Source organism: Anopheles merus, chromosome 3L (genome assembly GCF_017562075.2).
Source record: "Anopheles merus strain MAF chromosome 3L, AmerM5.1, whole genome shotgun sequence".
NCBI classification, from domain to species: Eukaryota; Metazoa; Arthropoda; class Insecta; order Diptera; family Culicidae; genus Anopheles; species Anopheles merus.
Window position 1 is genome coordinate 38,740,118 of NC_054085.1, and position 25,711 is coordinate 38,765,828.

The following is a 25,711-nucleotide window of genomic DNA, read 5'->3' on the forward strand; positions in this document are numbered from 1 at the left end:
GTTTTAGCCACCAAATTAATTATTTGATATGTTTCTAATGAATTGAACAGTTTTAAACCTTTTTAAATGGTATTTTACATTCGATCAACACGGAAATTATTTGGTATTTCACAATGGATGTGTCAAATCAGTACAATTTGCTCCAAGAACTGTCAAATTTTGAAAACCGCGTATCTCCGAATCCGCGTAAAAGAGGTACCGTGTATCTCGGGGACCGCCTGTATCTATATTCCTACCGATTCACAGATAAGCTCCCTAAAACTACCGATTTTGCATTTATCCGACTCAAATCACAAAGTTTCTCATAATACCAACCGATAAGTCATGCAAACGTCAAATTATTTAAAAAAAATTCTGTTCATCTCCCGAGAAAAGGGAGCCGCTGCCGTTCAGAAGAAAATGTGCATCTCACACCTTCGATGGCTAAGAATCGCTAGTGCAACTATCAGATCGATACTTCATAATGGCCTTATTCGTATGACCACTATGAACCAAATCTATTCCATCTCCTATAAATAAATAAAGGATGTACATATTTTCTCGTGTAGATTAGCACCCCCCCCCCCCCACCCCGTCTCCCTCCCCCCACCACTCAACATTTCATAATATACCGAAAACATCTGGAACTCCTACCGAAAACTACCGAAACAATCTGAAACTCCTACCGCAAAACCGCCAAAGAAAATCTGGCCACACTGATCCTGCTGGAGAAGCTTACCTGTACGAGAACAATTGTTTCACTTTCATGGTAAGTCTCTTGCTCAGCGCTCGGCGTATTGTGTGCAGGTGAAATTGCAGAAAATCTCAGCATTCTGTGCTTCGGACGGCAAGTGGGGGAAAATAAAGGAAGCTATTTCTAACAACAAATTGATCGGACGCGTTGAACACCGGCAGTCACAAGACAATACAATTCATATTCTGGGTAAGTCCACGGCAAGGGCAGCCTGTTGAGCGAGCTATGCGGAAGAGATAGCAAAAGAGCATTCTTCAGCTCATCGTATGAGTAGGCATATTTTTATCCTTTCTTGTCCACTTTTTAAGACAGAACAACCGCTGAAGTATAGTGTAGAACGCCAGCAAAACGGCAGGCCAGATTGATCTAACAGCAAAAGTGATCGGACACGGGGGACGCCGGCTGTCACGCAAGAAGCCGGTACAATAGAATTTTCAGGTAGGTCGTGGCAGAAGATTGATTGTTGAGTGACAATACCCATCACTCACACTCACACCAATGTACTATCTCCCTATTTGATCAGAATGACGGAAACACGCATCTCTAATCTGGTGGACACCGATCGTCCCCTGCTATGGGTCCCGAGCCCGAAATGTGGAATGTGCTCACTGCCGTACACGAACAAAACGGACTTCCATTCGGTATACCGGACGCCCTTCCTGCTTGCCTGCCAGCATCTCATGTGCAGCGATTGTGTGTCTGAGTATGCCTGCAACGATACGATCCTGTGTGCGCAGTGCAAGCAGCCAACGCTGCTGCGGACCGTCCAAGGCGATGCCACGATCGCCCTCCATCCGAGCTACTACATGATGGGGCTCGTGGAGCGAAAGCAGGAAGAGCTCGACAACTTGCTGCAGTATGCGATGGACGAGAAAAATCAGCGCGAAAAGCGGACGATTGCGAACGAACCGACGACGTCAATGAGCTTTACCATCGCGCCAGTTCGAGCGCACGAGATAGGCACGCCGAAGAAGTTGAAAAATCTGCTAGAAAATGCGTACTACTCCTACGAAACCACCAAACGCTTGCTGGACAATCGCAACAAGTCGTTGCCGGCCAATGCCGAGCAGGTGTTCAAGAAGATAAACGCCCACTTTCTATCGCTGCACAATGCACTGCAGATGGAGGAGATTCGCGTGCTGCGGCAGGTGCGCAACTCGTTCATCGACCAGTGGCAGCATACGGAACGGCAGCAGCAGCGTTTGCAGGCTTCCAACGAACAGTTGAAAAAGCTGTACGCACGCTCGAAGCGGTTCCTGAGCGATCCGCCCGAAGCCGATGACGAGTCGTGGCAGAGGTTTAGCAAGGAGGTGAAATCCTTCCTCGAATCCGAACCGCTGAAGCTGATAAAGCGGGACTACACTGCCCCAGCGGCCATTCTCTATACGGAGTGTGAAAGCTTCGTTAAAAGCATCGGCAGGTGTTACAAGCTGACCGTGCCGAATCTGAACAAAGTGATGCAGCTTGCACCGATGACGGCCAGTGCCGAGAACAAGTATGCATCTGCCGGTACATCGGGCGAATGGGGCGATTCCAAACGTCGCCACACGGTCGCCGATCGAACCTTTACCAACGATTCGAACGAGGGAGGAGAGAGTTCTTCCCGCCGAGAAAGAGGAAGCGCAGCGAAGGAGAAACCACCACGCTCCGAGCGATCGAGCAGCGGCCCTCACAGCAGCCGTCACCAGACGTACGACAATAACGAAAGCTACAAGATCTCCCTGACGAAGCGTGTATCGCATGCTAAGAAGGACGCGGACAGGGAGAAGGATCTGCAGCGGCACTTTACCAGCGTGAAGGTGACGTGCGTGGTGAATCCGCAGGAATTCTACGTCCAGGATGCGCTGAATCTGGACACCACCACGTCCCTGGTCGAGTTGTGCCAGCAGGAGGCAGCAGCCTACGAAGCGAACCTGATTGCCGGCATCGATCCGCTGAAAGTACGCGTCGGCAAGCTGTACCTTGTGCGATCGGATAGCTCCACCGCCAACTGGTATCGGGCGATGGTGTTGGATCTGCTCAACACAACGCCCGAACAGCGCGGACCGTACCGGGTGCAGTTCATCGACTACGGCGGGCGGGCAACGGTGACGCACGAGTGTGTGCGACCGATGTCGAAGGAGCTGGCCAGCATCGAGGGCCGGGCGATTCGCTGCTCGCTGTACGGCGTAGCGCCGCCCGGCTGGAAGCCGGACGACCTGAACGCGTCCTGGCCGGAAGAGTGCCGCGTGATCATGATGGAATTCGTATCGGAGCTCAACATGCTGATGTTCACGGTGGAGAATAGTGGCGCCGGCCAGATGGTGGATCTGTTCCAACCTCCGGTGACCACTCGCTCGTGGTCCAGCAAGCACTCCAGCAGGAAGGATCCGGGAGTGTACTGGGAAGGGTTCTACGCTCCCATGTCGCTGCGCAGCACGCTCATCTTCGGACAGCACTGCATTGCGACGGACGCGACGGAACAGCGGCGGCGTGAGGTCGTCGAACGGCTCGCGCTGCTGGACCACTGGATGCATAAGGCTAAGGCACAGGCGCAGAAGCGAATGCACATTCCCCGCGCGCCGGAACTGAAGGAGTACGATAGTTTCGACGTGCAGATTACCCATTCGCTATCGCCCGACCAGTTCTACCTGATGCCAATGCAGTGGAAGACGAAGGATTTCCAAGCGCTGCAGGAGGAGCTGGGCCAGCTATGCCAGGGCGAGCGCAAGTGCTTCCATCCGTACGCGGGACTGGTGTGCGGGTTCACGCTAGGCGACCAGGGAAGCAAGGTCTGGTTCCGGGGCCGCATCGAGACGGTGCTTCCGACTGGAGCGTGCGAAGTGTACGTGCTGGACAGTGGCGAACGCTTGACGGTGCACTGGTACGATCTGTACCTGCTGCCAGTGGACAGTGCGCCGCTGCGCAAGCATCCACTCGCCGTTTGCTGTCGGTTGGAGTACATCTACCCGCAGAGCAATGGGGGCAGCAGCGGCGGTGGTAGCCATGGCACGCTCAGCTGGACGCGAGAAGCGGCCGAGGAGTTCAATCGCATGGGCAGAAGTAAGACGCTGCGGTTCAGCGTGAAGATGGGCAAGCTGTGCAAAGTGACTGACACGTACGGTGTGGTGCTGTACCTGCACAACAAGGCGGACTGTGACACGTGCATCAACAAGCTGCTGGTGCACGAGGGTCACGCCCAATGCATTGCGGGAAAGGAGAGCGAGATTAACGATCGCATGCTGGAAACGGCGGTGTCTGATGTGTTGGCGCCTACTACGCCGACCAGCACGACGAGCGTTGCCTCACAGCCGAGCAGGCTGGTTGATCCTCGCATAATGGTCGAAATGCTGCGGGTGGTATCGCCCGACGAGTTCTACGTGCGAGTGTGCTCGCGCAAACCGTGCCTGGAACGGTTGCACAACACGATCCAGCAGCACATGGTCGAAGCGTTGGACGGCAACGTGGCGGAAGAGGACGACAGTGGATCGGGCGAATGCAACTGGGCGGTCGGGGACATGTGCGTCGTGTTTACGGCAACGTCCGACGGCGACTCGAGCGAATGGTACCGTGGCCGGGTGACGGCCGTGCAGGAGGAAGCCATTCTGCAGTACCAGGTGTTCCTGATCGATCGGGCCGAATCGGTACGGGTGCACCGTACCAATATGGCCCGGCTAACGTCGAACGTTTCGCAGATCCAACCGGGAGCGGTGCGGTGCCGGCTGGCGTGCATTGAACCGATAGGGGGCAACACTAGCTGGCATCAGACGACGCTGGACACGCTGCTCAATACGATCGAGTCGTACGACAAGCACGCCATCTCGCTCGACGCCAAGACGCCCAACAAGTCGGACGATGTCGGCCGCGCGCTGTCGGTGGTGCTGTGGGGCATACGGCAGACGATGCGGCAGGCGCTGGCACCGCAACGGACCGAGTACCGGAACATCAACCAGCTGCTGGTGGTTCGCGGACTGGCCCACTCGACCGGCCGGTTCCGCACCTTCCCGACCAAGGGCGAAGGTGCGATGGAGGAGGTGCAGCTGTTCGAGCAAGCCGTCGACGAGATGATGCGGTCCGAGTACGAAAGGTTGCAGCAGTTTTTTCGGACCGTCGCCGCCGTCTCCACGCACTCGCAAGAACTCGACTCCGGGGAGGACGGAAACGAAACGGCAAAAACTCTACTGAACGGCAATGAGTCCGACGTGAAGGTGGACATCGATGATGCGTGCGCCGCCGCCCTGTCGCTGATCGACGTCGCGGTCGACCGTATCGCGGACTGGCCGGAGGCGACTCGGTTCGACAAGACCGTGTTTGTGGGCATGCCGACGTACATCGGTAACGACGGCACGGTGTACATTTACGACGTCAGCCAGGAGCCGGTGCTGACCCGGATGCGCGACACCATCAATGAGCACGTGCAGAATGGTCCACCGCCGCCGGCCGTTCCGATCAAGTTCGAAAGCGGCCAGCCGTGCTTCGTGAAGTACCACGTGGATGGACATTTTTACCGCGGAAAAATTCAGCTCGTCATCGAACCTTACCGCACGTATCGGGTGCTGTTCGTCGATTATGGCAATGAGGAGACGTGCTCGCTGCAGGATCTGCGTCCAGCGTCGGCCTGTGGACTGGTTCCAGTACAGTCGCACCGGTTCCGGCTGAGTGGCATACTGCCCATAGATTATTGCTCCGTAACGTCCCTGTGGCCGGAAGATGCACTGGTCGTGTGCCACGGACTGTTCGTGCAGAAGCTGTGCAAAATCCGCGTCGACACGTCGGTCTGGTCGGGCGATGGCACCGCTCGTCATCTGCCCATCCCGTGCCATCTGACACTGCTGAAGGATTCGATCGCAGTGCGCGAAGCATTGTTGGAGCTGAATATGTTTAAGCTGCGCTCGGAGCAGCCAGAGAAACGCCCGAGCTGGGTAACGGAACATATACCGCCCCGGAAGAGCGAGTTTGCCGTGATGATAAACCAGCCGAGCACCTCCTCGCACACGATCTCCACAACCTTGTCAACAAGCATTACATCGGAGAGGAGCGAGCTGCAGAAGCTGATGGAACAGTTGCAATCGGAATATGTCTGTAGTAAAGATATCGAAGATCCCAACGATCTACCGGAGGAAGAGGACGAGTACGATCGGTTTAACCGGGCTCAGCTGATTCACGCAGATCCGGACGATGAGAGCTACCACGAGAGTCAGACGAAGGAAAGCGAGATCTCACTAGATCTGACCCCACTCCCATCGCCGGCCTCCTTTGACTCGACCGAATTTGAGACATCGTCCCGTCTGTCCGCCCAGGAAAATGACGAGACTCTGGACACGTGCCACTCTCCTGCCCAGAGCGAAGATCCGATAGCACGCAGCTTTCCACACCAGGCACCGATCAAACCGTCGACGATTGGATTCTTTGCCGACTTCATCAACTATGGGGACAATTTGACGTTCCACGTGTTTCCCCATCTGGAGGGGCACACGGTGCGGATGTCAAACATGGAGGAGAAGGTACAAACGGTGGCCATGTCCCGCAACCCGCTGCACCGTTGGCAGGCGAGCGTGCTCGAGGTGGGTGCGCCCTGTCTCGCGCCCTACCATGTGGACGGGAAGTACTATCGGGCCATCGTGGAAGAGATCGACGACGAGCGGGAACAGGTGCGCGTGCTGTACGTGGACTATCTGAATCGCGAAACGGTGGCTAAGAAAGATTTGCGCAAGTGCCCGATCGGGTTGCGTATGATCGCGCTGCGCAATGTCATGGTGCGGCTGGCGAGCGTTCAGCCGAACCCGCGGCTCCGCAACGAGGACGTTATCCGACGGCTGGTGGAGCTACTGAAGACACCGTTCTACGTGCGCGTTATCCATTACCCGCCCAAGACGGACAAAACGCCCGTCGTGCTGGAGGTAGAGCTGTACACGGATTGTGACTGTAAAGAGCTCGTGTACCAGCAGATGATCGATACGAAGTATTTTCTTCGTAAAGCTACCACAACACGGAAATAGGTGAGCCTGGGGTGCAGTGGACAAGCTTTTTGTTTTTATTTTGCATCGATTTTTTATCGTTCGAATTATGAAATTGTGGCTGGTAGGATTATAGGTTTTCATTTTTTTTTCATTTACATTTTGTTCGTTAAAAACGTATCGAGTTTATTCATGTTTAAAATTAGTTATGAGTTAATCAAATCGTATTTGCAACGTTGTGATCAAGCTTACATGAATTCCAAAGGAATGCCAAAGTAAGGATTTTGGAGGAATTATGGAAACATTTTTCTGAATTGATAGAGCAATGATAGAGCGAATAAAACAAAAAAATGCGACTAATGCTTTGTCTCATGTTTTTACGGTCGAACTGAACGGTACTGCAAGGGAATTAGAAGCGTAAACTGAATATAGGTCTGAAAGTACAAATAGTGAAGCTACTTATCTAAATATAAATGAATTTTATGGGCATTAGAACGTAATACATATATATTTTTTATTTGTGATGTGCGAACTAAGCGAATGGAAACGACCAAAGAAGGAACTTAAATAAAGACATTTCTATCTCGGCGCGCAAGAACGCGCCGCACGACAGCACTATAAACGGTACACATAAATCATGTTGGGACGCGGGGATACACAGAAGGTTCTGATAAGCAAATGACGGGCCAGTTCAGTTGCAAAGCGTATGCGTGTGTGTGTGTGTTTACTTAAGCCTCGTAAAAGCCCATTTCCGTATCGGTTCCAAAAACTGTCTATCAATTTAGCAAACTCAACCACTCCACCGTACGGTCACGGTCTTTGTGTGTGTGGTTTGCGGTTGCAGTGATTTTTCATGCCCCGGGCGGAAGTTGCATTTATTTTTTGTTATCTTTAAACTGATACGCACTGTACATTAAGCAGCGATCGGAAGCTTCCTGTCGACATGCGATCTCCATTAGCACCGGGATTATCATTTTTAATGGAGCAGCGGTCCGTTACCTGTCTGCCGTCGGATGTTAAAAGGGCAAGCACGTGGCCTGAGATTTTAAAATCAATATGTCCCCTGTGTGAACTGCAGTAGCGCGTTTTATATTGGCTTAACAACAGTTAGTGTGACATTACCCTGTCAGCACAATTCTAATTTGGCATTGCCCCATGGTGCAATTGCACTTGATCGAATTTCAGCGCCTACCATCAGCAACGCGCGCACCCTTGGCAACCACCACAGCGGACCGATTACGATTCCCCAAGTGAGCGGTGTGTGTCAGCACAAGTTAGACCAGTGTGTGTGTGTGTGTGTCCCCGTCCACCGACAATCAGCCACATAGTCTGTCCAGTTGGAAAGGTTTGAAGGAAAAAAAAACGCTGAAACAACCCCCATCACCCCCCCTCGAGGGGGGAGGGGTTGGGTGAGGTAAGGTGGTCAATCTCACCCATCCACCCACATTCTCAACTTTTCCAAACCCAAACCCGTCCAATCTCTCCAAATCATCCCTCCGCTACCTCGCCTCCGCACCTCTAACGCCAACCCACCCCAATAGGTCAACGAGCAGCGGCAGCATAAAGCGGAGTCAATTGCCTCGTGCCTTCGGAGCTCGTGCCATCCAACCGTGTCTGGGGGGGGGGGGGGGAGACGTAACAAGGGGAGAGCGTTCGCGGTACCCCCCCCCCCCCCGTTGCAATCCCCAGTGGAGTTGGTCCCAGTGTGAGACCGGATTCGAAAATGGTCTCCACCCCACTTCCAATGCCCGCTTTCCCGCCTCTCCCTTCCACCCCGTTTGCGTAAACACACCAAAAGAACCAATAAAAGGGGGTGAGGCGGTGACCGATTGAAGCATGCCAAACACGCTTTTCGTATCGTTAATGCTGCTGGTGCTGCTGTGCCTACCGCACACACACACACACCACCCGCGGACCCATTCCTCACGGCGCTCGTCGGGGTAGGGAGGGGAGCAAAACGGGTCCGAGGAGGCTTTGGAACGTGCGAAACAGACGAACGCTCCGAAAGCAACTTTGAATACGCGACGGAGCGCTCATTCCCTCACTCTCTCTCCATCGCGCACGCTCGCTGACTGTCTCCCTCCTTCTCTCACTTACACCCAAGCGAGCATAGAATTGTCAGTTGGTTTTAAATATCAAAACATAAAATAATTATTAAGTTCAAGCATGCACACGAGCTCGGTATGAATGTACTGTAGGGCGAGGGGGCACAAAGGGGGAGGAGAGTGACACGAACGGGGGGAAAGAAAGGTGAAGAAAGGGCGCAACAAAAGTGGTACGCGCAGCTTATTCATAATAAAAAAACCCATGCCCATGCGCTATGGCTTTCCTTTTCTCGCCCGCCGGCCCAGTGCGCAGCAGCTTGTGTCTCGTGTTTCGCGTCGTGTTATTTCTTCACCCAACCGCCTCGGTTCCCTTCCCCTTTCAAACAAAAAAGCACACACATATAGTGCCTTTTCCCTCTATCTCCCCATATCCCATGCACGCGCTCTACATTTACGAGAGGGAGAAAGAAAGAAGAGAAGAAAAAAACCGCATCAATATATACGGCGAACGCGTTCGTGGGAAACTTTGCGCTCGGAAGACATTTTCCCACGAGTTGGTACTGCTTTGCGCGCGCGGGCAGCAGCAGCAGCCAGTTGGGCCCGTGCTGCACAGGCTTTTAACATGTCGCTCGTGAGGAAGTGTGAAAGAGGCAGCGGGCAGAGGGAGAAGCAGGAGCCGAAGCAGTGATGAATAAAGGAGGATTGAAAAGGGAAACACACACACGCACACACACACACACACGGCCAACGTGCTCGCCGCGCATAAACAGATGGCTTGGCCGCGGCGCACACAGCTTCCCGCGTCTCGGGCTACGCTTTGCGCTGCGCTCTCGAGAGCCGCATCAGTATCACGTGTTGAGCTCGAGCCAATTTAGCTTAATAAAACTATAATGTGCCCTGTCCGGTAAGGTGGGCAAGAGAGAGAGAGAGAGAGAGAGAGAGAGAGAGAGAGAGGGAAAGGGCAAGCAGCACATGAAGGAGGGGGGCGCCAATGGGTGTGAGGGAAACAGAATAAAACACAGACCCGTCAGGGAGGTTGGGTTAGAGGGCTGGAGGAAAAATCCGTGGCACAAGCGCGAGTTTTGTTGTGTTGTATTGTGGTGCGCCTTCCCTTTTCTTCGTGCGGAAAATGGATTGCCTCGACGTGTGTGTGTGTGTGTGATGCGCGTAAAAGAAAGAGAAGGAGAGGGAGAGGGAGAGAGGGTAAGGGGACTGTTTTTTATTGCTGCTTTTTGCCGGTTCTTTTAGCTTCTTTCCCCCTTGGTCGCGCGGCAATGTGTGTCGGTAGCGCGATTTAATGGATATTGTTTCGGGTTCTCCCTTCCCGGGCGCGAAACAATCCTTTCTTTGGATAGCTTTGTGTGTGTGTGTGTGTGTGTGTCTCTGTTTTCGGTTAGAGGTTTTGCGTTTTTGTTGCTTCTTGCGCGCTCTGGTTCGTGCACTTTTTGTTGTGTCTCCTTCTTCCCTGGCTTTTTTTTTGTTATTCTGCCGCTTCCTCTATCTTTTTAGCTAATGGAGCTACTCGCCTTTACTTAGCGCAATGCGCGAAGCAAAAAGGGAAAAGAAGATTAACAACTACGCAGCACCACCACCACCACCACCCCGCAGCACACCGACAGGGATAAGTAGCTGAATGTGTTGCAATGCTGAAGGAAAAGGAATTGAAATCACTCACGAGCTAACACAAAAGAGCATACGCACAGACACACACACACGCCCCTCTCCTCGAGGAAAGGAACTAACTGAAAAGCCCTCGCAGTTGGAAAAAGGAAATTCGGGGAGCAGCGGGATAGGCAGAGCGGAATCGACACGCAAATGCGCATAATTAGTGTCGCTGGTTAGGAGCGGATCCTTTGCTTCCCTTTTTTTTGCTTTGCGTGCGTTTCTTTTCCTTGCCTTGTTTTGTTGCCGCACTTTACGTACGCTTCAGTAGATGAAGAATGAACAAAAAAACAAAACCGATGCGTTTGCTTGATGCGTAATTGTTGGCGCAATATGCGCAACGATCGGTGACGCATACGAATCCTTGCGGAGTAGAGCAATACCTCTTGGAAGAGAAGATGACGAAAAAGGGAAACGGATCGTTAAGGATAAGATGGGCGCAAGACCGTTGCACGTTCGGGGAAGGTCGTCGAAACGTAATACAGGCCAAACGCGGGAATGTGACGGGACCCTATCTTGAGTGCGAGAGAGAGAGAGAGTGTGTGTGTCTTATCTGATCACTTGTTGGCGTGAAACATAAAACGTGGGTCAAAGGCAAACAAGTTGGCCAGATAAGCGGCACGGCAATGCTGTCGGTCGTTGGTACGAGTACAGCTTTTTTTTTGGTACTGAATTGTTTTACGAGCATATATCCCTCGGGGTGTGTTTGTTCAACGACACAGGATTTGATAATTTAGAAGAAACAGATCTTTTACTGGCTTTGGTATATCGTCAACATATCGAACGCTCATGCGCAGCGGTACAGAATAGATAAATCACGCGAAGATCCTCGAGAGTTTAGATGTAGATAAGAAAAAAAAAGGCTTGAGTAATGATTTTTATGGTTTTATGACTTTGGTCGTTAGGTTTTAGGCATGCTATACGTTGAAGTTGATAAAAAATGGATTTCTTATCGAAATAATGAACCATAAAGAAGGAACGCCGACGAAAAAGCCATGAGCGAAGGTTTTGTTTTGGGGAAAAAGTAACACAAAAGTCGATCGAAATTCAACCCCAGCAATAACATTTACGTAGAATTGGTCCATCATAAAAGGTCCTAAAGATGTGCATCGCCTCAAAGGTCCTTTTGGGTTTGTTATGTGAATGTTGTGCGGACAATAAAGACGCCGACAGTATAACCAGTTCTATTATCCAACAGCTTTCTAGTTGGAATGCTATGAGCCATGCTCACCTGGAATCCAAGCAAGCGCTTGCTCATCAAGCTTGACCGATGCGTTCCTTTACAATAAGAAAAATCTTCACCCCCCTTCTAAGCAAACAAAACGTGGAACAGGAAGAAAACACAAATCAAGACCCCGCTTCGACGCGGTATAAACTTATTAGAACCGATCCTTGCACGTGTTCATTCCTATACGGAACGGTTGAAGACCCTCTCACACACTTGACACTCCTTCGCATGCATCGGTACGTGTTCCCGAGACCACCCCTCCCGCTGGCTTTCCACTCCTGCAGAGGCTTGTTTTTCCAACAAATAAATTACCATCTTTTTTCGACCCGCTCCGTTCTCCGTTGCCGTTGCGAGCTGACAGGTTTCGATAAGGGCCCATGGGTGTCAGGTTCGGGGCTTTTTACCACTTGCTGCGCCTGCCAGCTTCGTAGGTAGTCCGACCTGCCCCCGGCGACGCAAGACACAGGCCGGGGGACGGAGGTTTATTGGGATGGTTAGAAATTAAGAAGAAGGTATTAATTGTACGTTTTTCGGCTGTGGGCGAGTGGTAAGCGAGTTTGTTTTCCGATCATGGTTGGTTGTGCAGTTGTGTTATTACTGTCATTTTTATATGTTTTTGAAGATGCGCGTTGTGTTCAGCGCATCTTTAGCGATTAAAATTTTTTTTCTTCCTTAGGCTCTTCCCTTAAAGTGAAGACAAAGCACACTTTGTAGTGATAATGGATCCTCGCCCGAAATACACGCATCCTCTCCACAGCAAAACGTGTCTTTAAATCGGGTTACTTTGGGTAGAAGCGATGATTACGGTTGGTAGCGACAACAAAAAAAAAGAAGATAAACGAAGACAGTCCAACTGAAAATATTTCTCACGGCACCACCTTAAAGGTGACGAAGCGACCCGAAAAGATGGCGACAAAAGGAGGTGGCAAAAAACCAGCAGCAGCAACCAAAATGGCATCCTTAAGTGGAGCAACAAATTTGCATGCATTTAAAGACGCTCGAGACGAGGCGAAGAAGGACTCTCATTAAAAGTTAGAATAACAATTTGCACCCAAATATGAATTCAGCCGCTCGACACCTTCCCACTTGGCCCTCGACCCCCTCCCTCGGTGGTTCCCATGTCCCAAGCTACCGGTTCTGGGATTTGCTTTGGGTTTTTTTTTTGCTCTCTCTCTCGTGTTGTGTTGAGTTTGCTTATTAATTCACTTGCCTCACTGGTGTGGTTATCATTTCTCATCTTCATTTTAGCCTTTCTTTTTGATCGACCGTTGAAAACCTGTCGGACGGACGCGCCACCGCGCCCCATCATATAATATCCTTTCGCGTTTGCGGGCTGGAATAAAAATTACAAAATAAAGAACGCAACTAAAAAAAAAAAAAACGGGAGCATTTGCATCCATTTATGCCCGATGCATCAACTATCTGGTTTCCCGTTGGCATCGCTTACACAAGGCTCATCAGGCTGCGTTTGTGTGTGCTTATTAACCCTTGAAGCGTATCGTTTTTGAGGGTTGCATGATGCATTTCTATTTACATTTTGATGTCATTTTGATATTTCAATGGCTTTCCCTATAAAAAGAACAGCTTGGAAGGCTTCTTCTATTAATTTCTGGGAGATTTTTGAACAAAGATCCTGCAGATGCCATCAACACCACCCACCGAAGGGTTAGCTAATGAGCATCTTTGCGCCGTAACGCGGGTATTCGGTAGGATTCGCGCACACGAAACTGGGCCCCTCTCCCGTTTGCGCACAGGACCAAAACCTCGCTCTTGTCCAACCCGCGCCAACAAACGCAAAAACAACAACAACAACACGAAGGAGTCATCTCTCGTGCCACTTGTCGCTCCAAATTGGCGCTCCCCAAACGCCAGGTGCATCGGTGTGTTGCAGTTTCCCACTCGCTTTCGCTCGAGTGCGGTTCGGGCCGCGCTGTTGCTATTTTCTGTTTTGTTGCATATATCTTCCGGGGGCACCGGGGAAAGGAAAAAGCGAGAAGTGAAGGAGCAGCAACTGAGGGAGAGAAAAAAAAAAACAACAGCCCCATCGCAACGTGGCGCGCAAAAAAATCTTTCCGGAGCGTGGGAAACTGCGCCAGCGCACGGTTCTCACAAAATAAATAATAACAGTGATAAAAACAAGGCGCTCCGGATTGGGGCAAGATTGAAGTCAAGAACACGGCCGAAAAAACACCTGCTTCTTGGCTCGGTTTCGGGGGGCCTTTTGCGGGCGATTCTGCGTCAGCGAGAGGCGAACGAGCGGTGCGGGGTGGACGGGGAGAAGGCATCTTCAGCACAGCCTCCACGTGCAGGACAACGCAGCGGATTATGCGCCCCCCGATCAATGCGCCAGACTAATGCCGATGACGTCGGTGGCCGAAATTTGCCTCCAAAAAGGAATCGGCATCGTTATTTGCTTGTTGAGCAAATGTTGTTTTCCGTTGTTTTTTTTTTTTTTTTTTTTTTTTTGAGAATGCGAGAGGAAGGCAAGGGAATTGCTTCCCAAACTACCAAACCGCGCGTTGCGCATCGGAAGCGGAAGAAGCTACCCGACGAGCGGGGAAGCGGCGGTGTGTTTCCCTTAGGAGGTTCGATTTTCTTGTGCGTTAGATCCATTCGCATCGATCAACTTTGGATTGGGGCGGAAGCTCGGGCGCGTTTGGGTTGCGTTGAAGAAGCGCGTGTTGGAGCGTGTCGGGAACGAATGCGCAAACAAACAAACATACAACGGTGCCCTTTCAGCGGTGGCACGTGTTTTGATCTTCGTTCGCTATAAAGAATCAATTACGTACGCGCGCGCGGGCGCGCGGAGCTGGATGACGTTGGACGGATATGTTTGTTGGATGTGTTAATATTGACGAGATTGTTATCTTTTATTTGTGCTAGTTTTAAGCCTAACCCTGCACGAATTCCTTGTAAAAATCCACAATTTTGGATCTACGGTTTAACTGCCTTTTTGGGAATGGCAAAGCGAAAAGTCCACCGTTTCTTGTAAATTAATTAACGCCTAAAGGACAACGCAAAGAATGTTTTCAAGAAGCCGTTTGTTTCCACTTACGAAGCGCTTATTTGCGGGCTCCCTCTTACCACAACGGCCCTAATTAGGAAAAGCGATAAACATGATAATTGGGAAAGCCTGGGCCTCTTTCACCAGCCGGACGGCACTGTTCCGGATCATCCTGCCTGTTGTGGGCCGCATTGACCCGCCAGGCACTTTCACTCGTTCACAGAGATTTTCTGAATATAATTATAATTGTGTTGCCACCCTTAACAGCCCTTTAGTTGCTTCTTTTTTTTGCACATGGCACTTCGTCACACGGAAGATTAACACCTGGCCATTCCGCTCTCCCGATCTTCAGCCTGGAGGGCTTACACGCAATCGCTTCTTAATAGGACGAGTTCCCGGGCCCATGGTCTCATGCATCCACAGAAGAAGAAAAAAACAGGACACGAATGCGATGTAAATGGCAATAAAATAAGAATCAAGCTACTTTCTCATCACACAAAAGGTCATCCACACCCGGTGCATCTTCCCGCTGGCAGTAGGTTTGGCGTGTTTAATAGCTGGATAATTCCTTTCCACTGACCTTCGACGGCGGCGATACAATTTATGTCGTAACAATTTCACCCGGCCGAATCCCCCGGCTGACCAGAGAGTGTCCCTTCGCTATTGTAGCGGCCAATTCGATCGATTAGATTCGAGGGTTTTGGTAAACGGTGACTTTTGTGGCCCCTGTTTTCCCATCCTCTCATGATCTCGTCAACCGTAAACGGATCGTTCAAGACGCTATTATGTTGCGTCTTCGGATTGTTTGTCCAGAAAAAAACATGACTCATTCCGTCCGTCTTGCCTTCTCCCACAATCTTCTCACAATTGCATCTTCTGCAGCATCGGTTTTGTCCCCCGGACGTGTTGTGTATGCGTTACGTCGATTTATTAGGCAACAAATTTCATAGTTGCCGATGAGCTTAAATTAGGGCTTTAGCAGGGTTTTTACCACGGTTGCAACTACGGTCCAATTGGACGGATGAAAGGACAGCTCAACACACACACACAACACACTGGTGGTACAATTGAATTGAGCAGCAAAGGTGAAACCGTTGAAACAAAACTTGAATAGCATCGGGAAGGAAAATCGATTGTCCTGAGCGATGGAATCAGCTATTCTGTCGCTCTGTTCCGTCCTTTTACAAACAACGAACAAAACCGAACAATCCACCAGTCCACTAACCAACAGTCTGAAGAAGGGCGAAAGAAAAAACAACACAAAAATTGGACAAAAAGCAAAGAATGTGATAATAATTTCTAAAGAAACCTCTGACAGAATTGAAGAACATTCAAACCCATATCGAGCTAAAGCCATCGAGGTTTGCCTTCTTTGCTGGCCTTTACCGAATTGATCGATTAGGACCCGTAGGGTTTTCACATCTTTCGAGGCATTCAACACGTCCAGTTTTTTTTTCTAATTCGGGGGTCGTCCAATTTTCGGGACCGGACGGACGGGACTCTATTCTTTGCGCCTTCATGAAAAAAGTAGTAGAAAAATTACACCCTCAAGTAGGTTGGTTTTCTTCGGGCTGATGAAGAAGAAGCACCGGATAATGAACACACAAAAACGACACAAAACGTACCAGAAATGAAGGCGAACCCGAATTGTTGGACAGGATCGAACAAGTCGAGTCATAATTTTCCTGCGTTAGAATGTTTTAAATGTTTCCTTTTTTCTTCCTCCACTTTGTTTGGTGCTGGTCCTTTTCTTTCCTTTCTCTTTCTTTATTTCCACCTCCTATTTGGTTGGATTTCGTTTTGTGTGTCTGAATGCTTCTGCCCAGCTCTATGTTTCACCTCTATTCATCTCAGGGCTCGTCCTTTCTGTCCAACATTATTGACTTCTAATTCGGCGTAACGTGAAAAGGGATCGGGAAGTGCCAAGCTCCCATTATCCCAGGATCGGGACAAGCAAGAATGAGCGCTCAGAATCACATTCGGAAACTGTGGAAAACACAGAACACAGAGAAAAGAAACACAATTGCCTTCGGGAGGCCTCGCATGACGAAGAACAGCAACGAAAAAAGGAGCGGAAAGGAGCAGAAAGCAGCAGCAGCAGCAGTAACAACAGTACCAAACACAGCAGCAAACGGGCAGCGGAATCACAATCGGGTGATCTCGGATGGTAGATTACCCATTTTAGTACGTGCCACGGAAGCCTCCTCCCTGGTCAGCGGTGGTAGAAGCAGAAGCAGAAGCACAGCAACACAGACGCGATCGGTCCGGGCACGTGATGGAGGGGAGGGGAGAGAAGGCGAGAGGGATCGCGGTTCGCTTTCGATCTTGAACACGTGCACCCGAGAAAAGCAGAACCTTCCTTTTTTTTTACTCGTCCATTCCACTCGTTTGTTGTCTCTTCTTGCATCGTTGCATCGTTGATCGAGGCGATGGGAGGAAATGCGGGCCAGAGAGCGGGGTGGACAAGTTGGACTGTGTGTTGTAACATGCAACGTGTGAGAATGGGTTCCATCTTCTTAATTTTGGAGGGTTTTTTTTTGGCTCGTTTCTGTGCCCCTTTCTCGCCCACCTCACCGCGTGTTTGGGCAAGGAGGGAGAGGCGGAATGCGTTTCAAGTTTGTTCATGTTCAGTAAGTCGAGACCCTCGGGGAAGAAGGATAAAAAAGTACGTACAGTTTTGAAAATGTCCAACCAAACAGAAAAAGGAGTAGAAGAAACACAAAAAGGCGACACAGGGTGGTGTCGATATTTTTGATGCAAAGTGATCTTGAGGTCGATTTATTAGCTATTTTTCAGTTAATTTGCCATGGGTTTTTTTATTTCCATCAATGTTCTTGTTTTACAATGATTTAGAATATTATTGTTTGTGTTTTATTGTTTTGCTTTACTATTTACTTCTACTTCAAGTATAATCAAGAAAATATACAAATAACGAGATACAAGACATAAACATCTAAAAAAAGTAAGAGCCTTCAAAGGCTGAAACACTTTTGCAAATTTATAGGAACAGTATACAAACACGAGTAGGAACTATAAACAATGAAAAAAAACATGAATAACAGAACGCTCAAAAATGCAAAAAGAAAAACTCAAATTATTCTGTTCTAAATAATTTAGAAAATTGGATACATTATTAACGATGGACAAACCAAACAGGATTGTAGTGACACGACTGCATGCAAAAGGGCAAGAAAGATTTAAGAATTCAATAGAATGCCGTTGGACTTTCCTTCTTTATGTTTTCATATTCATATTGAATCGTGTTTCTCTTCTGTATTTACACAGTGTTCCTTTTCACCTATTAAATATGCAAATGTTTTAAACAACTTCCAACATCTTTTCATACACTTTGCCATACTTGTGTCATACACTTTGCGACGAAATTTCTGCACACATGTTTCCCAAACGAAACACCTTACTCCACCTATTTATGGTTACACTTTAACATGCCATCACCCTCCAGTAAAACCTGCAGCACCGAACGAGGAAATTCCAGCACCATTTTCAGCAGGTTTTTCCCGACCCGACCGATACTGCACCCTAAAATAAATGCCCAATGTAAAGCCACCGGGACTGCCTGTACTGCACACCCTGTGCCGTTTGAGGTTTGCATCGATGCATCGACGACCACCGCAAGCAGCATTATCATCACCGCAAACTCTCGTCCCGTCCTCGGTGGTGCCGCATACACAAACACACACACAAACACATAACCAAATATATACTTTTGTACCGTTCGGTTTCTCCCGTCCTTCGCACCGTTCATCCTTTTAACTGCGTGCACGTGTTCAATGAAAGTGTGGGAAAATATATCGAAAAATCCGTCCTCCGTGTTCCGACCGCTGGCAGTGTTTTATTATAGGTTCCTCTTGTACTGTTCTCCTCTTTCTCTGGGCTCGCCTTTGTTGCTGTCCTCCGTGCGTCCACTTTCCGCTTCGGTCCGCAAGCGAGAAACATGATTCCTGTGCTCATCGATCCCTTATTACTCCTTATTAGATCTTCCCTTCTGCAGGGCCGTGAACGATCTTCATCACGTTTCGGTTTCCTCCCGCCGTGTCCTCCTGCACCTCCTTCCCCAAAGCTGACCGAGACCGAGGAGGGGGTGAACCGGAGAACGCTATGGAAAAACGGACCGCCAGTAAGGAAAGCAAACGCAAGGAAACAAATAAAAACAGTGAGGAGACTAGGGAAGAGGAACCGAAAAAAGCCAGACCTAGACATAAACATCATAAAACAACGCTCAACGCCGACAGCGACGGATAGAATTACCTCCAAGGGTTTGGACCCAGGGAATGAATTCCTGTGTGTGTGTGTATGGACATATTGAAGTAGGATAAGATTGTAGGGATCCTCGGGACGGGATACTTGGGCAAACATCGATCAACAAGGATCACAACCACACCGGACGACGGACAACGAGAGACGTGACTACGGGGCGTTTTCCCTCCTGCTCTTTCTCTCTCTCTCTTGCTGCCTCCTTTCGGTTAAGGGGAAAAAGGGGACCGATTCAGGATAATAGGGCAACGCTAAAAGCAAACGAACACTTGTTCGCCTCGAAGCCTGGGAAAGTTTCACCACTCAGCACAGAATTAGTGCGGGTGTAAATTGGGACGGGAAAAACCCCCCGTGAAGCGGTCCTTGCACGGTTATGGTTGCGGTATACGGTCCTTCCTTGCTCCCTGCTTCCCTCCTCTTGGGTTCCTCTGGTGGACGCTTCAATCAGGATTCTGCCTTTTTCGTGTTTCTGGTTTGTTTCAAATTTGAATCCTTACAAAACCGGAGACGTGAGGAAGGCTCGAACAAGCTAGGCCGCTACGCTCTTCCGCTCCATCCCCGAACCCGGAGCTGGGTAAACCCCGACCCTCGCCGGGCAATAGTGCACTGTGCACGGCCATTAAATTGTCAACTTGTTTTTATTGCATCGCTTGCGATGCGTTTTGTGTTTGGTGAACGATGTTTTTTTCCCACCATTCCCGGTCGGTCGGTGAGTGTTTACACATCCTTGAGCCGCAAGGGAACAGGGGAAAGGAAAATTGTTTAAACAATTTATGCATTTTTGTACAACACATACACAGTGACTACAGGGGGAAACGCTGGTGACACTGTTAGCTTTTCACTTGACACGAACTCGACGGCAAAAGGCAAGCGGGAGGAGGATCGTTTGGCACAGAACCAATTGATTCTGGCTGGTTTCGAGACCCCGAGACCCGAGACACCGACCGCGACGGACGTGATTTGTTGGCAGTTTCTTCCCTCTCATCCTGGGCTCGGGGGCTTGGCTCGGGGTTAATGCTGGGCTAAAGAGCACTTAATCAACGCGCCTAGGCTAACGTGTAGCAGCGTGGGTCACCAAATATTGACAGCTGTGTATGTACGTTCGTCGCTTACACCAATTGGGCATTAATTGGGAAAAGCACTGGCGTGTAATGGATGGATGTTGGGTTGGGTTGTAAACTTTATTGGGACTGGGACCGATAAGGCTCGGGGATGGCACGTACATGCGTGTACGTGGGCATCTGCATATTCACTTGTTACGCCCGTTTCTTGTTTCCCACCCCGAAAGCAATGTAACGCATGAAAGGAAAGTGATTGTTTCCCAGGATTGGGTGTACGTAGGGAAGCACGCGGTGTTTTCCCTCGGCTGGGATTTTCCACGGACGTGCCTGGCAGGGGAGAAACGCAGATAGTTTTACAGATGGCTCATTATGCGCCGGGGAATGCGCCGGGACACCTCGGAACAAGTGGAACTGGTGTTGAAACGTCTCGTAAATAATCTCAGTTGCCTGGGGCTTGGTCTATGATTGGCTTGGCGGGGGGTTTTGGAGGATTTAAATTATCTATGAAAAATATAGCTTTGACATATTGGCTTAGAAGAGGTATGCTACTGTGGGGGTCATAAGTAGCTGACAACATTAGGTGGAACAGATAAACACATTGAACGATTGACTCTAGGTTGGGATTACATTGTGTACGATCACTTACATCTCTGCTACGACTGATCTAGGATCTCTTATATTACTAGTTCACATGACCGGCCGATCTGGTGATACAGTCGTCATCTCGTACGACGTAACAACATGCCCGTCATGGGCTCAAGTCCCGAATAGACCGTGCCCCCATACGTAGGACTGACTATCCTGCTATGGTAACAATACCTCACTGAAAGCCAAGCTTACCTTACTCTAGTAGTGGGTACAGGCAGACCTTAACCCACAGCGGTTGTTGTGCCAAAGAAGAAGAAGAAGAAGAAGTTCACATGACCAATACGTCACCCTTATTTTTTACTAAACTATGTGGAGAAAAGAGTTGCTAGAAGGAGGAAACACATTACATATGAGATATCAAGAAATAGAAAAAGGAAGGTTTTTAGAATCTTCACAAAAATGAATAAAATACAATATTTATTTCCTCCTCTGCAACGACTCGAAGCGGACATGTTATCTCCAAAACGCCTTCCAAATGGATTTCCTCCCAAGCGAACTGAAATCCACCGAGAAGTTCTCACCCTTCACTTAATCCCTTGATCCTTCAACTACTCGAACCAAGAAACAAGTGAACCTTTCCTTTACCCCCAGTGTGCTGGAATTTACACCTCAGCTCAGCTTTGCCTGCGATACGGTCCTGGGAAAACCTGTCGCGTACAACCGTTTTCCCCCACCAACAAACATAAGCACGTGTTCACGGCAGGGAATTCCCTGTTCCCGCTCAGACGGGGGCAAGTGCACCCCTTGGGCAAGTCGTTCCGTTAGGGGGAAAACGAAATGAGAGAAAAACAGACGCACTTCGTTAGCCGGTGTGTGAAAAGTCTCAATTCCTCCCCGCCTTACTGTTGTTGTTGATTTGGTTTCAATCAACGTATCAATGCATCAAATGGACCAACGATGATAAACGAACGATGGGAAAGGTTGTTCCCGCAACTGTCCCCTGGAACTGGGGCAGGGATAATGATACGGCAAATGGGATAATCGATTACGTGAGAAAGCATCACGCAGCTTGGTGTGGATGAAAAAATAAACAGCCGAGACGTTCCCACCATCTCCGAGACGGCCGATGAGCTCGGACACTTGTCCTTTAGCGTTAGTCCTTATGCTCGGCTCTTTCAGACAGTCCCCGAAGATGTCCTGGGAACTGTCGGTTGGTTGGTGTGTGGGAAGCAACAGGAAAATTAATCAAAACCCCGCACAGTTACATTATGATTGCATCCTTCGCCTCGTGCACTTGCAGTGAATCCTGGGAATCGAACGCTTATCCTTTTCCGAGTTTGTTGTGTGCCGTGTGGAGAAGCAAAATAACAAACCCCCTGGCCTGAACCAAAACACTTCCCGGAGTCTTCCCTTTTCCCAGCTACTTCGGAGCTTCGAAGGATAATGCTCGATAGCTCGAAACGGGATCGGTCCGAAGAAATGAATGCATGATAAAAAAAGCATAGAGAGAGGAAAAAAAGCCGTTGCAACCAACAACAGCCGAAACTCGTAAACCAGCAAATTGTTATACATTACCATTTTCCAGCGCAACAACAGACAGGGAAAAAAACCTCACAAAAAAAAAGAATACAGCTCAACAACAACAACACACACAAAAACAGGCTAAACCCACCAGTAGCCCAAAATCTGACCGAAAACGCTCCATTCGATTACCGGTTGAACGATGAGAAATTAACCAAAAATAAAATGCACAAAAATACGGTGTGCGCGGAAGAGCGAGAGAAAGAGCACTCCACGAAAGTAACACGCAAGAATGTCCTCCCTGTGTGATGCGTAAAGCCGCTCGAATTGGAGAAGAAAGGAGAGAGAAAATAACACCCGTAAATGATTATCGCTGTGCCAAAAAGGAGTCTAATTGATCATGAATGAAAACCCGGCAAGGGCTACGGTGCAACGGAGGAACGGAGGAACGGAGGAAAGGGAAGGGGAAGAAGCGGAACCCATACTCAAAACAACAACACATACCCTGGGGTGGAGAGGAGTGGAGAAGCAAAGCGAGGGACGGGTCGATCCGTTTTCGTTTCGAAGACAAAGTGCACGTGTTTTTCATGGGTCCGAAGGAACGATCGCGATCGTCGAATTTTTCCCAGGCTCTGAATAGCGCAAAACACAACACAATCGCAGGACTCCCGGGGTCCTGCCCCTGCCCCTGCCACCACAAGATCGAGCCAGCAAGATTGTGCGCCGTTGTTGTTGTGTTCGTCCTGAGCGCTTAATGTTGCGATGGGTTTTATCTTCCGTGTTCCGCCCAGGCGATCCTTTCGCTCTCGTCATCTCTCGCCCATCATTTTTCCTAGTCCGCCACCGCCACCGCCGCCGCCGCCGTTGAACAGCATCAACAGCGAACAGCAGCATGCAGCATCCTGCGCGCGCAAGAGAGTCAGCAACAAACCAACCAAACCCCCAACAAAAAAAGGGAACAAGCGAACGAAGCGTTAACCGAAAATATAATCACCCTCGCTAGCCATCTGCCCGCTTTTTAAAGGCTGCTTTTTCAGTGTAAAAAGTGTCTGTGGGAAACTGTAAAAGATTTGAGTTCCCACGATTTCACGAAAAATCGGTCCCGAGGCTCGGGTTTTGCGCTTGGTCCTGCCTGCTTGCTCGAAATCCTTCTCCACCCCAACGTTCCGCACTTGTGTCCGCACCCTCAATCCACCTACGGCTGTGTGTATGTGTGTTATTGAATTACGTGCAGGTCCTTTCCCGGCAATGCACAGCCCGAAGGGTCCGTGCCGTCCCTTGCAGCCCACTCCCCTTACCCACTTTTTGGTAGGGATTTAGTCCGGTTCTGTGTGTGTTTTTTTTCGACCTTTCTTTCCCTTCCCCCTTCGCTTGTGTGCACTGTTTCGTCGTCTGTTTGTTTCGCTCTCGGCTCCGTACTCAGATTCCCTTCGCTTTGCTGCTTTGCTGGGTTTTTCGGTTCCCATGGAAAGCGGGAACACCTGCCTGCAACGGCGTGTCCTGATTCGTCCGTTTTTTCCGCTGCGCTTGTGTTGGTGCCGTTCGCTCTCGTTCACTTGCCTGCATGGGATGTGCGGGCGGGCGTGGAAGCGACATGTGGAAAGAGTCGGGGTCGGGGTCGGTTTCCTATATAAGGCCCGGTCGGGCCCGAATTCTACATCAAACGCATTCGATCAGCTCAACAGCGAACAACGCAACGCAAGTTCGATAAAAACGACTCAGCGTTTTTACACACAAACAAACAACTTCGAACGGTTCGAAAAACCAGTTTCTTGCGAAAGCGCAACGTGTGATAAGTGAAGTTTACCTTGTGATAACGTCAGCAAACAAACAAAACAAAACAAACAACATGCATTCGTACGCCGTGAACAACGCCGCCAACCTGGCCGTCTGCAACAGCAACAACAGCATCAACGAGAACCGCTACAACAGCGAGAAGCTCGCCAAATCGTCCGCCGTCTACCGGCTGAAGAAGATCCTGAAGCCGCTGGTGACGCTGCTGAAGAGCAACAAGAGCAACAAGTCGTCGGCAAAGTCGTCCCACCACGCACAGGTTGACCAGCGCCGCTCGATCATCAGCTACATCGACGAGTACGATTGCGACTACGACAACTCCGCCAACGAGCGCCTGGAAGCCGAGCTGGTCGCCGAGCTGGAGCAGTGCCACGCCACCGACGCCGCCATCCTGGTGCTCGAGGAGCAGCAGCTCCGCCTGCAGCCCGTCCTGCCCGAGGAGCTGTACGTCCCGGTACACTTTGCCCGCACCGAGGCCGGCACCTTCTTCTGGACGACCATGCCAGCCCGCGAGGTCGATGAGGATCTGATTCAGCCGGCGCACTGCTACAGCGAGGAGAAGCAGTACGCCCAGCAGGCGTACGCCGACCGTTGGGCCCAAGCCTAAGGTGCCCCAACCCGGGCAGCCGCACAAACCAACCAACCCGCTCAGCAACCGCCCGGCAGCAATCGCACCCCGAATCGCCAGTGATACTCCAACGTGTTGGGGCTCTCTTTTGCCAGCACGTGGCGGTGCAACAGCGGAACAACAAAACTCACGATCTCTTCCGAGTGCTTCGCGCACCATTCCTCGGACCGTCTTGCTTGCAGCCCGTCTAGCAAGAATGTGTGCATGGGGAGCCGAAACCGATGATGATGATGATGATGGTACAGCTTTAATAGGTTTAGTTTAGGGTCCGTTAGCTTTTTTTCGTGATCTTGTGATAGTAGGGTTAAAAAACAAACACGGTCTTCCAGCATTGTGATGATAATCAATGTGTCTTCCAATTTTGTTTGTAAGCAAAATCTGATAGATGATATTAACAGAATACAAAACACGCCTCAAAAAACAAACAACTTCTTACTGCTTTCTTTACTGATCTTGGGGATTGGGGATTGGGGGAGAACGAAAAAAACATTGGGCGAAAGAAATTGGGAAGAAAACGGGAATAATGGGGCAACAGGTTGTTGTGATGTTATTGGTTGTACACGAAGTTCAACTCGGTAGCAACAGCAGCAACAGCAGCAACAGCAGCAGCAGCAGCAACAGGTTGTTTACAAACAAACGCGTTTTTTGTTGTGATACGATTGCTCTTCATCGCACTCGTTGGTGTCTTTTGTTTGTGGCAGGTTAATGAGAAGAAAGACTTCAATGAGCGTTAAGAGATGCTCTAAGTTTTATGAGTAATTGATGATAGAATTCTTACTACACAATGCCAATCGGAATATAATATTCTACTTAGTTTCCAGTAGGCTTTCGGAATCCTATTGGAATGGTAAACAATATTCTTGGAATTTTTCTGGGTGTTCCAGGGTGTGCTTTGCCGGTGTTCCTTTCGAGTCCTTTTCCCGCTGTTTCTAGGATCGCTCCAGGAATGTTCCTGTAGGCAGTGGCGGCGGCATTTATTGCGCTTGTTCGTGTGAAATCCTACTCCTAGACTTAGGGCGGGCCTGGTCAAACGAGGCAAGAGCCGGAATGGGCTGGAAATAAGCTCTTTGTAGGCAACGACAAATCCTTCCTGGAATTTTAAAGGATAGAGCAGGCAGGAGAAGAAGAGCGAGAAGGTCCTGCAGAAAACAAAAAGGACCTTTTTTTTAGTTTTGGGATGCTTTGTAGCTGGGCACATCCCACACATCGTCCATTACCGCAGTTCATGCGTGCATA

The 25,711-nt window shown here is 49.7% G+C and overlaps 2 protein-coding genes across 4 annotated transcripts; both read left to right on the forward strand.

The window, feature by feature from the left end:
• Positions 1-728: 728 nt before the first annotated feature.
• On the forward strand, positions 729-7,025 carry LOC121599589. Of its 3 annotated transcripts, none has more exons than XM_041927481.1 (3): positions 729-922; positions 1,008-1,171; positions 1,257-7,025. In XM_041927481.1, the coding sequence occupies exon 3, from the start codon at positions 1,258-1,260 to the stop codon at positions 6,709-6,711; it is 5,454 nt and encodes a 1,817-aa protein (XP_041783415.1). In that variant the 5' UTR covers positions 729-922; positions 1,008-1,171; position 1,257; the 3' UTR covers positions 6,712-7,025. The 3 variants fall into 3 exon arrangements, with proteins under 3 accessions (XP_041783415.1, XP_041783413.1, XP_041783414.1); XM_041927479.1 differs by having other exon boundaries at positions 1,042-1,171; XM_041927480.1 differs by having other exon boundaries at positions 1,046-1,171.
• Positions 7,026-23,721: 16,696 nt separating this feature from the next.
• LOC121599290 (enhancer of split malpha protein-like) lies at positions 23,722-24,894 on the forward strand. Its single transcript, XM_041926999.1, has one exon. The coding sequence runs from the start codon at positions 23,903-23,905 to the stop codon at positions 24,452-24,454; it is 552 nt and encodes a 183-aa protein (XP_041782933.1). The 5' UTR covers positions 23,722-23,902; the 3' UTR covers positions 24,455-24,894.
• The last annotated feature ends 817 nt before the right edge of the window (positions 24,895-25,711 follow it).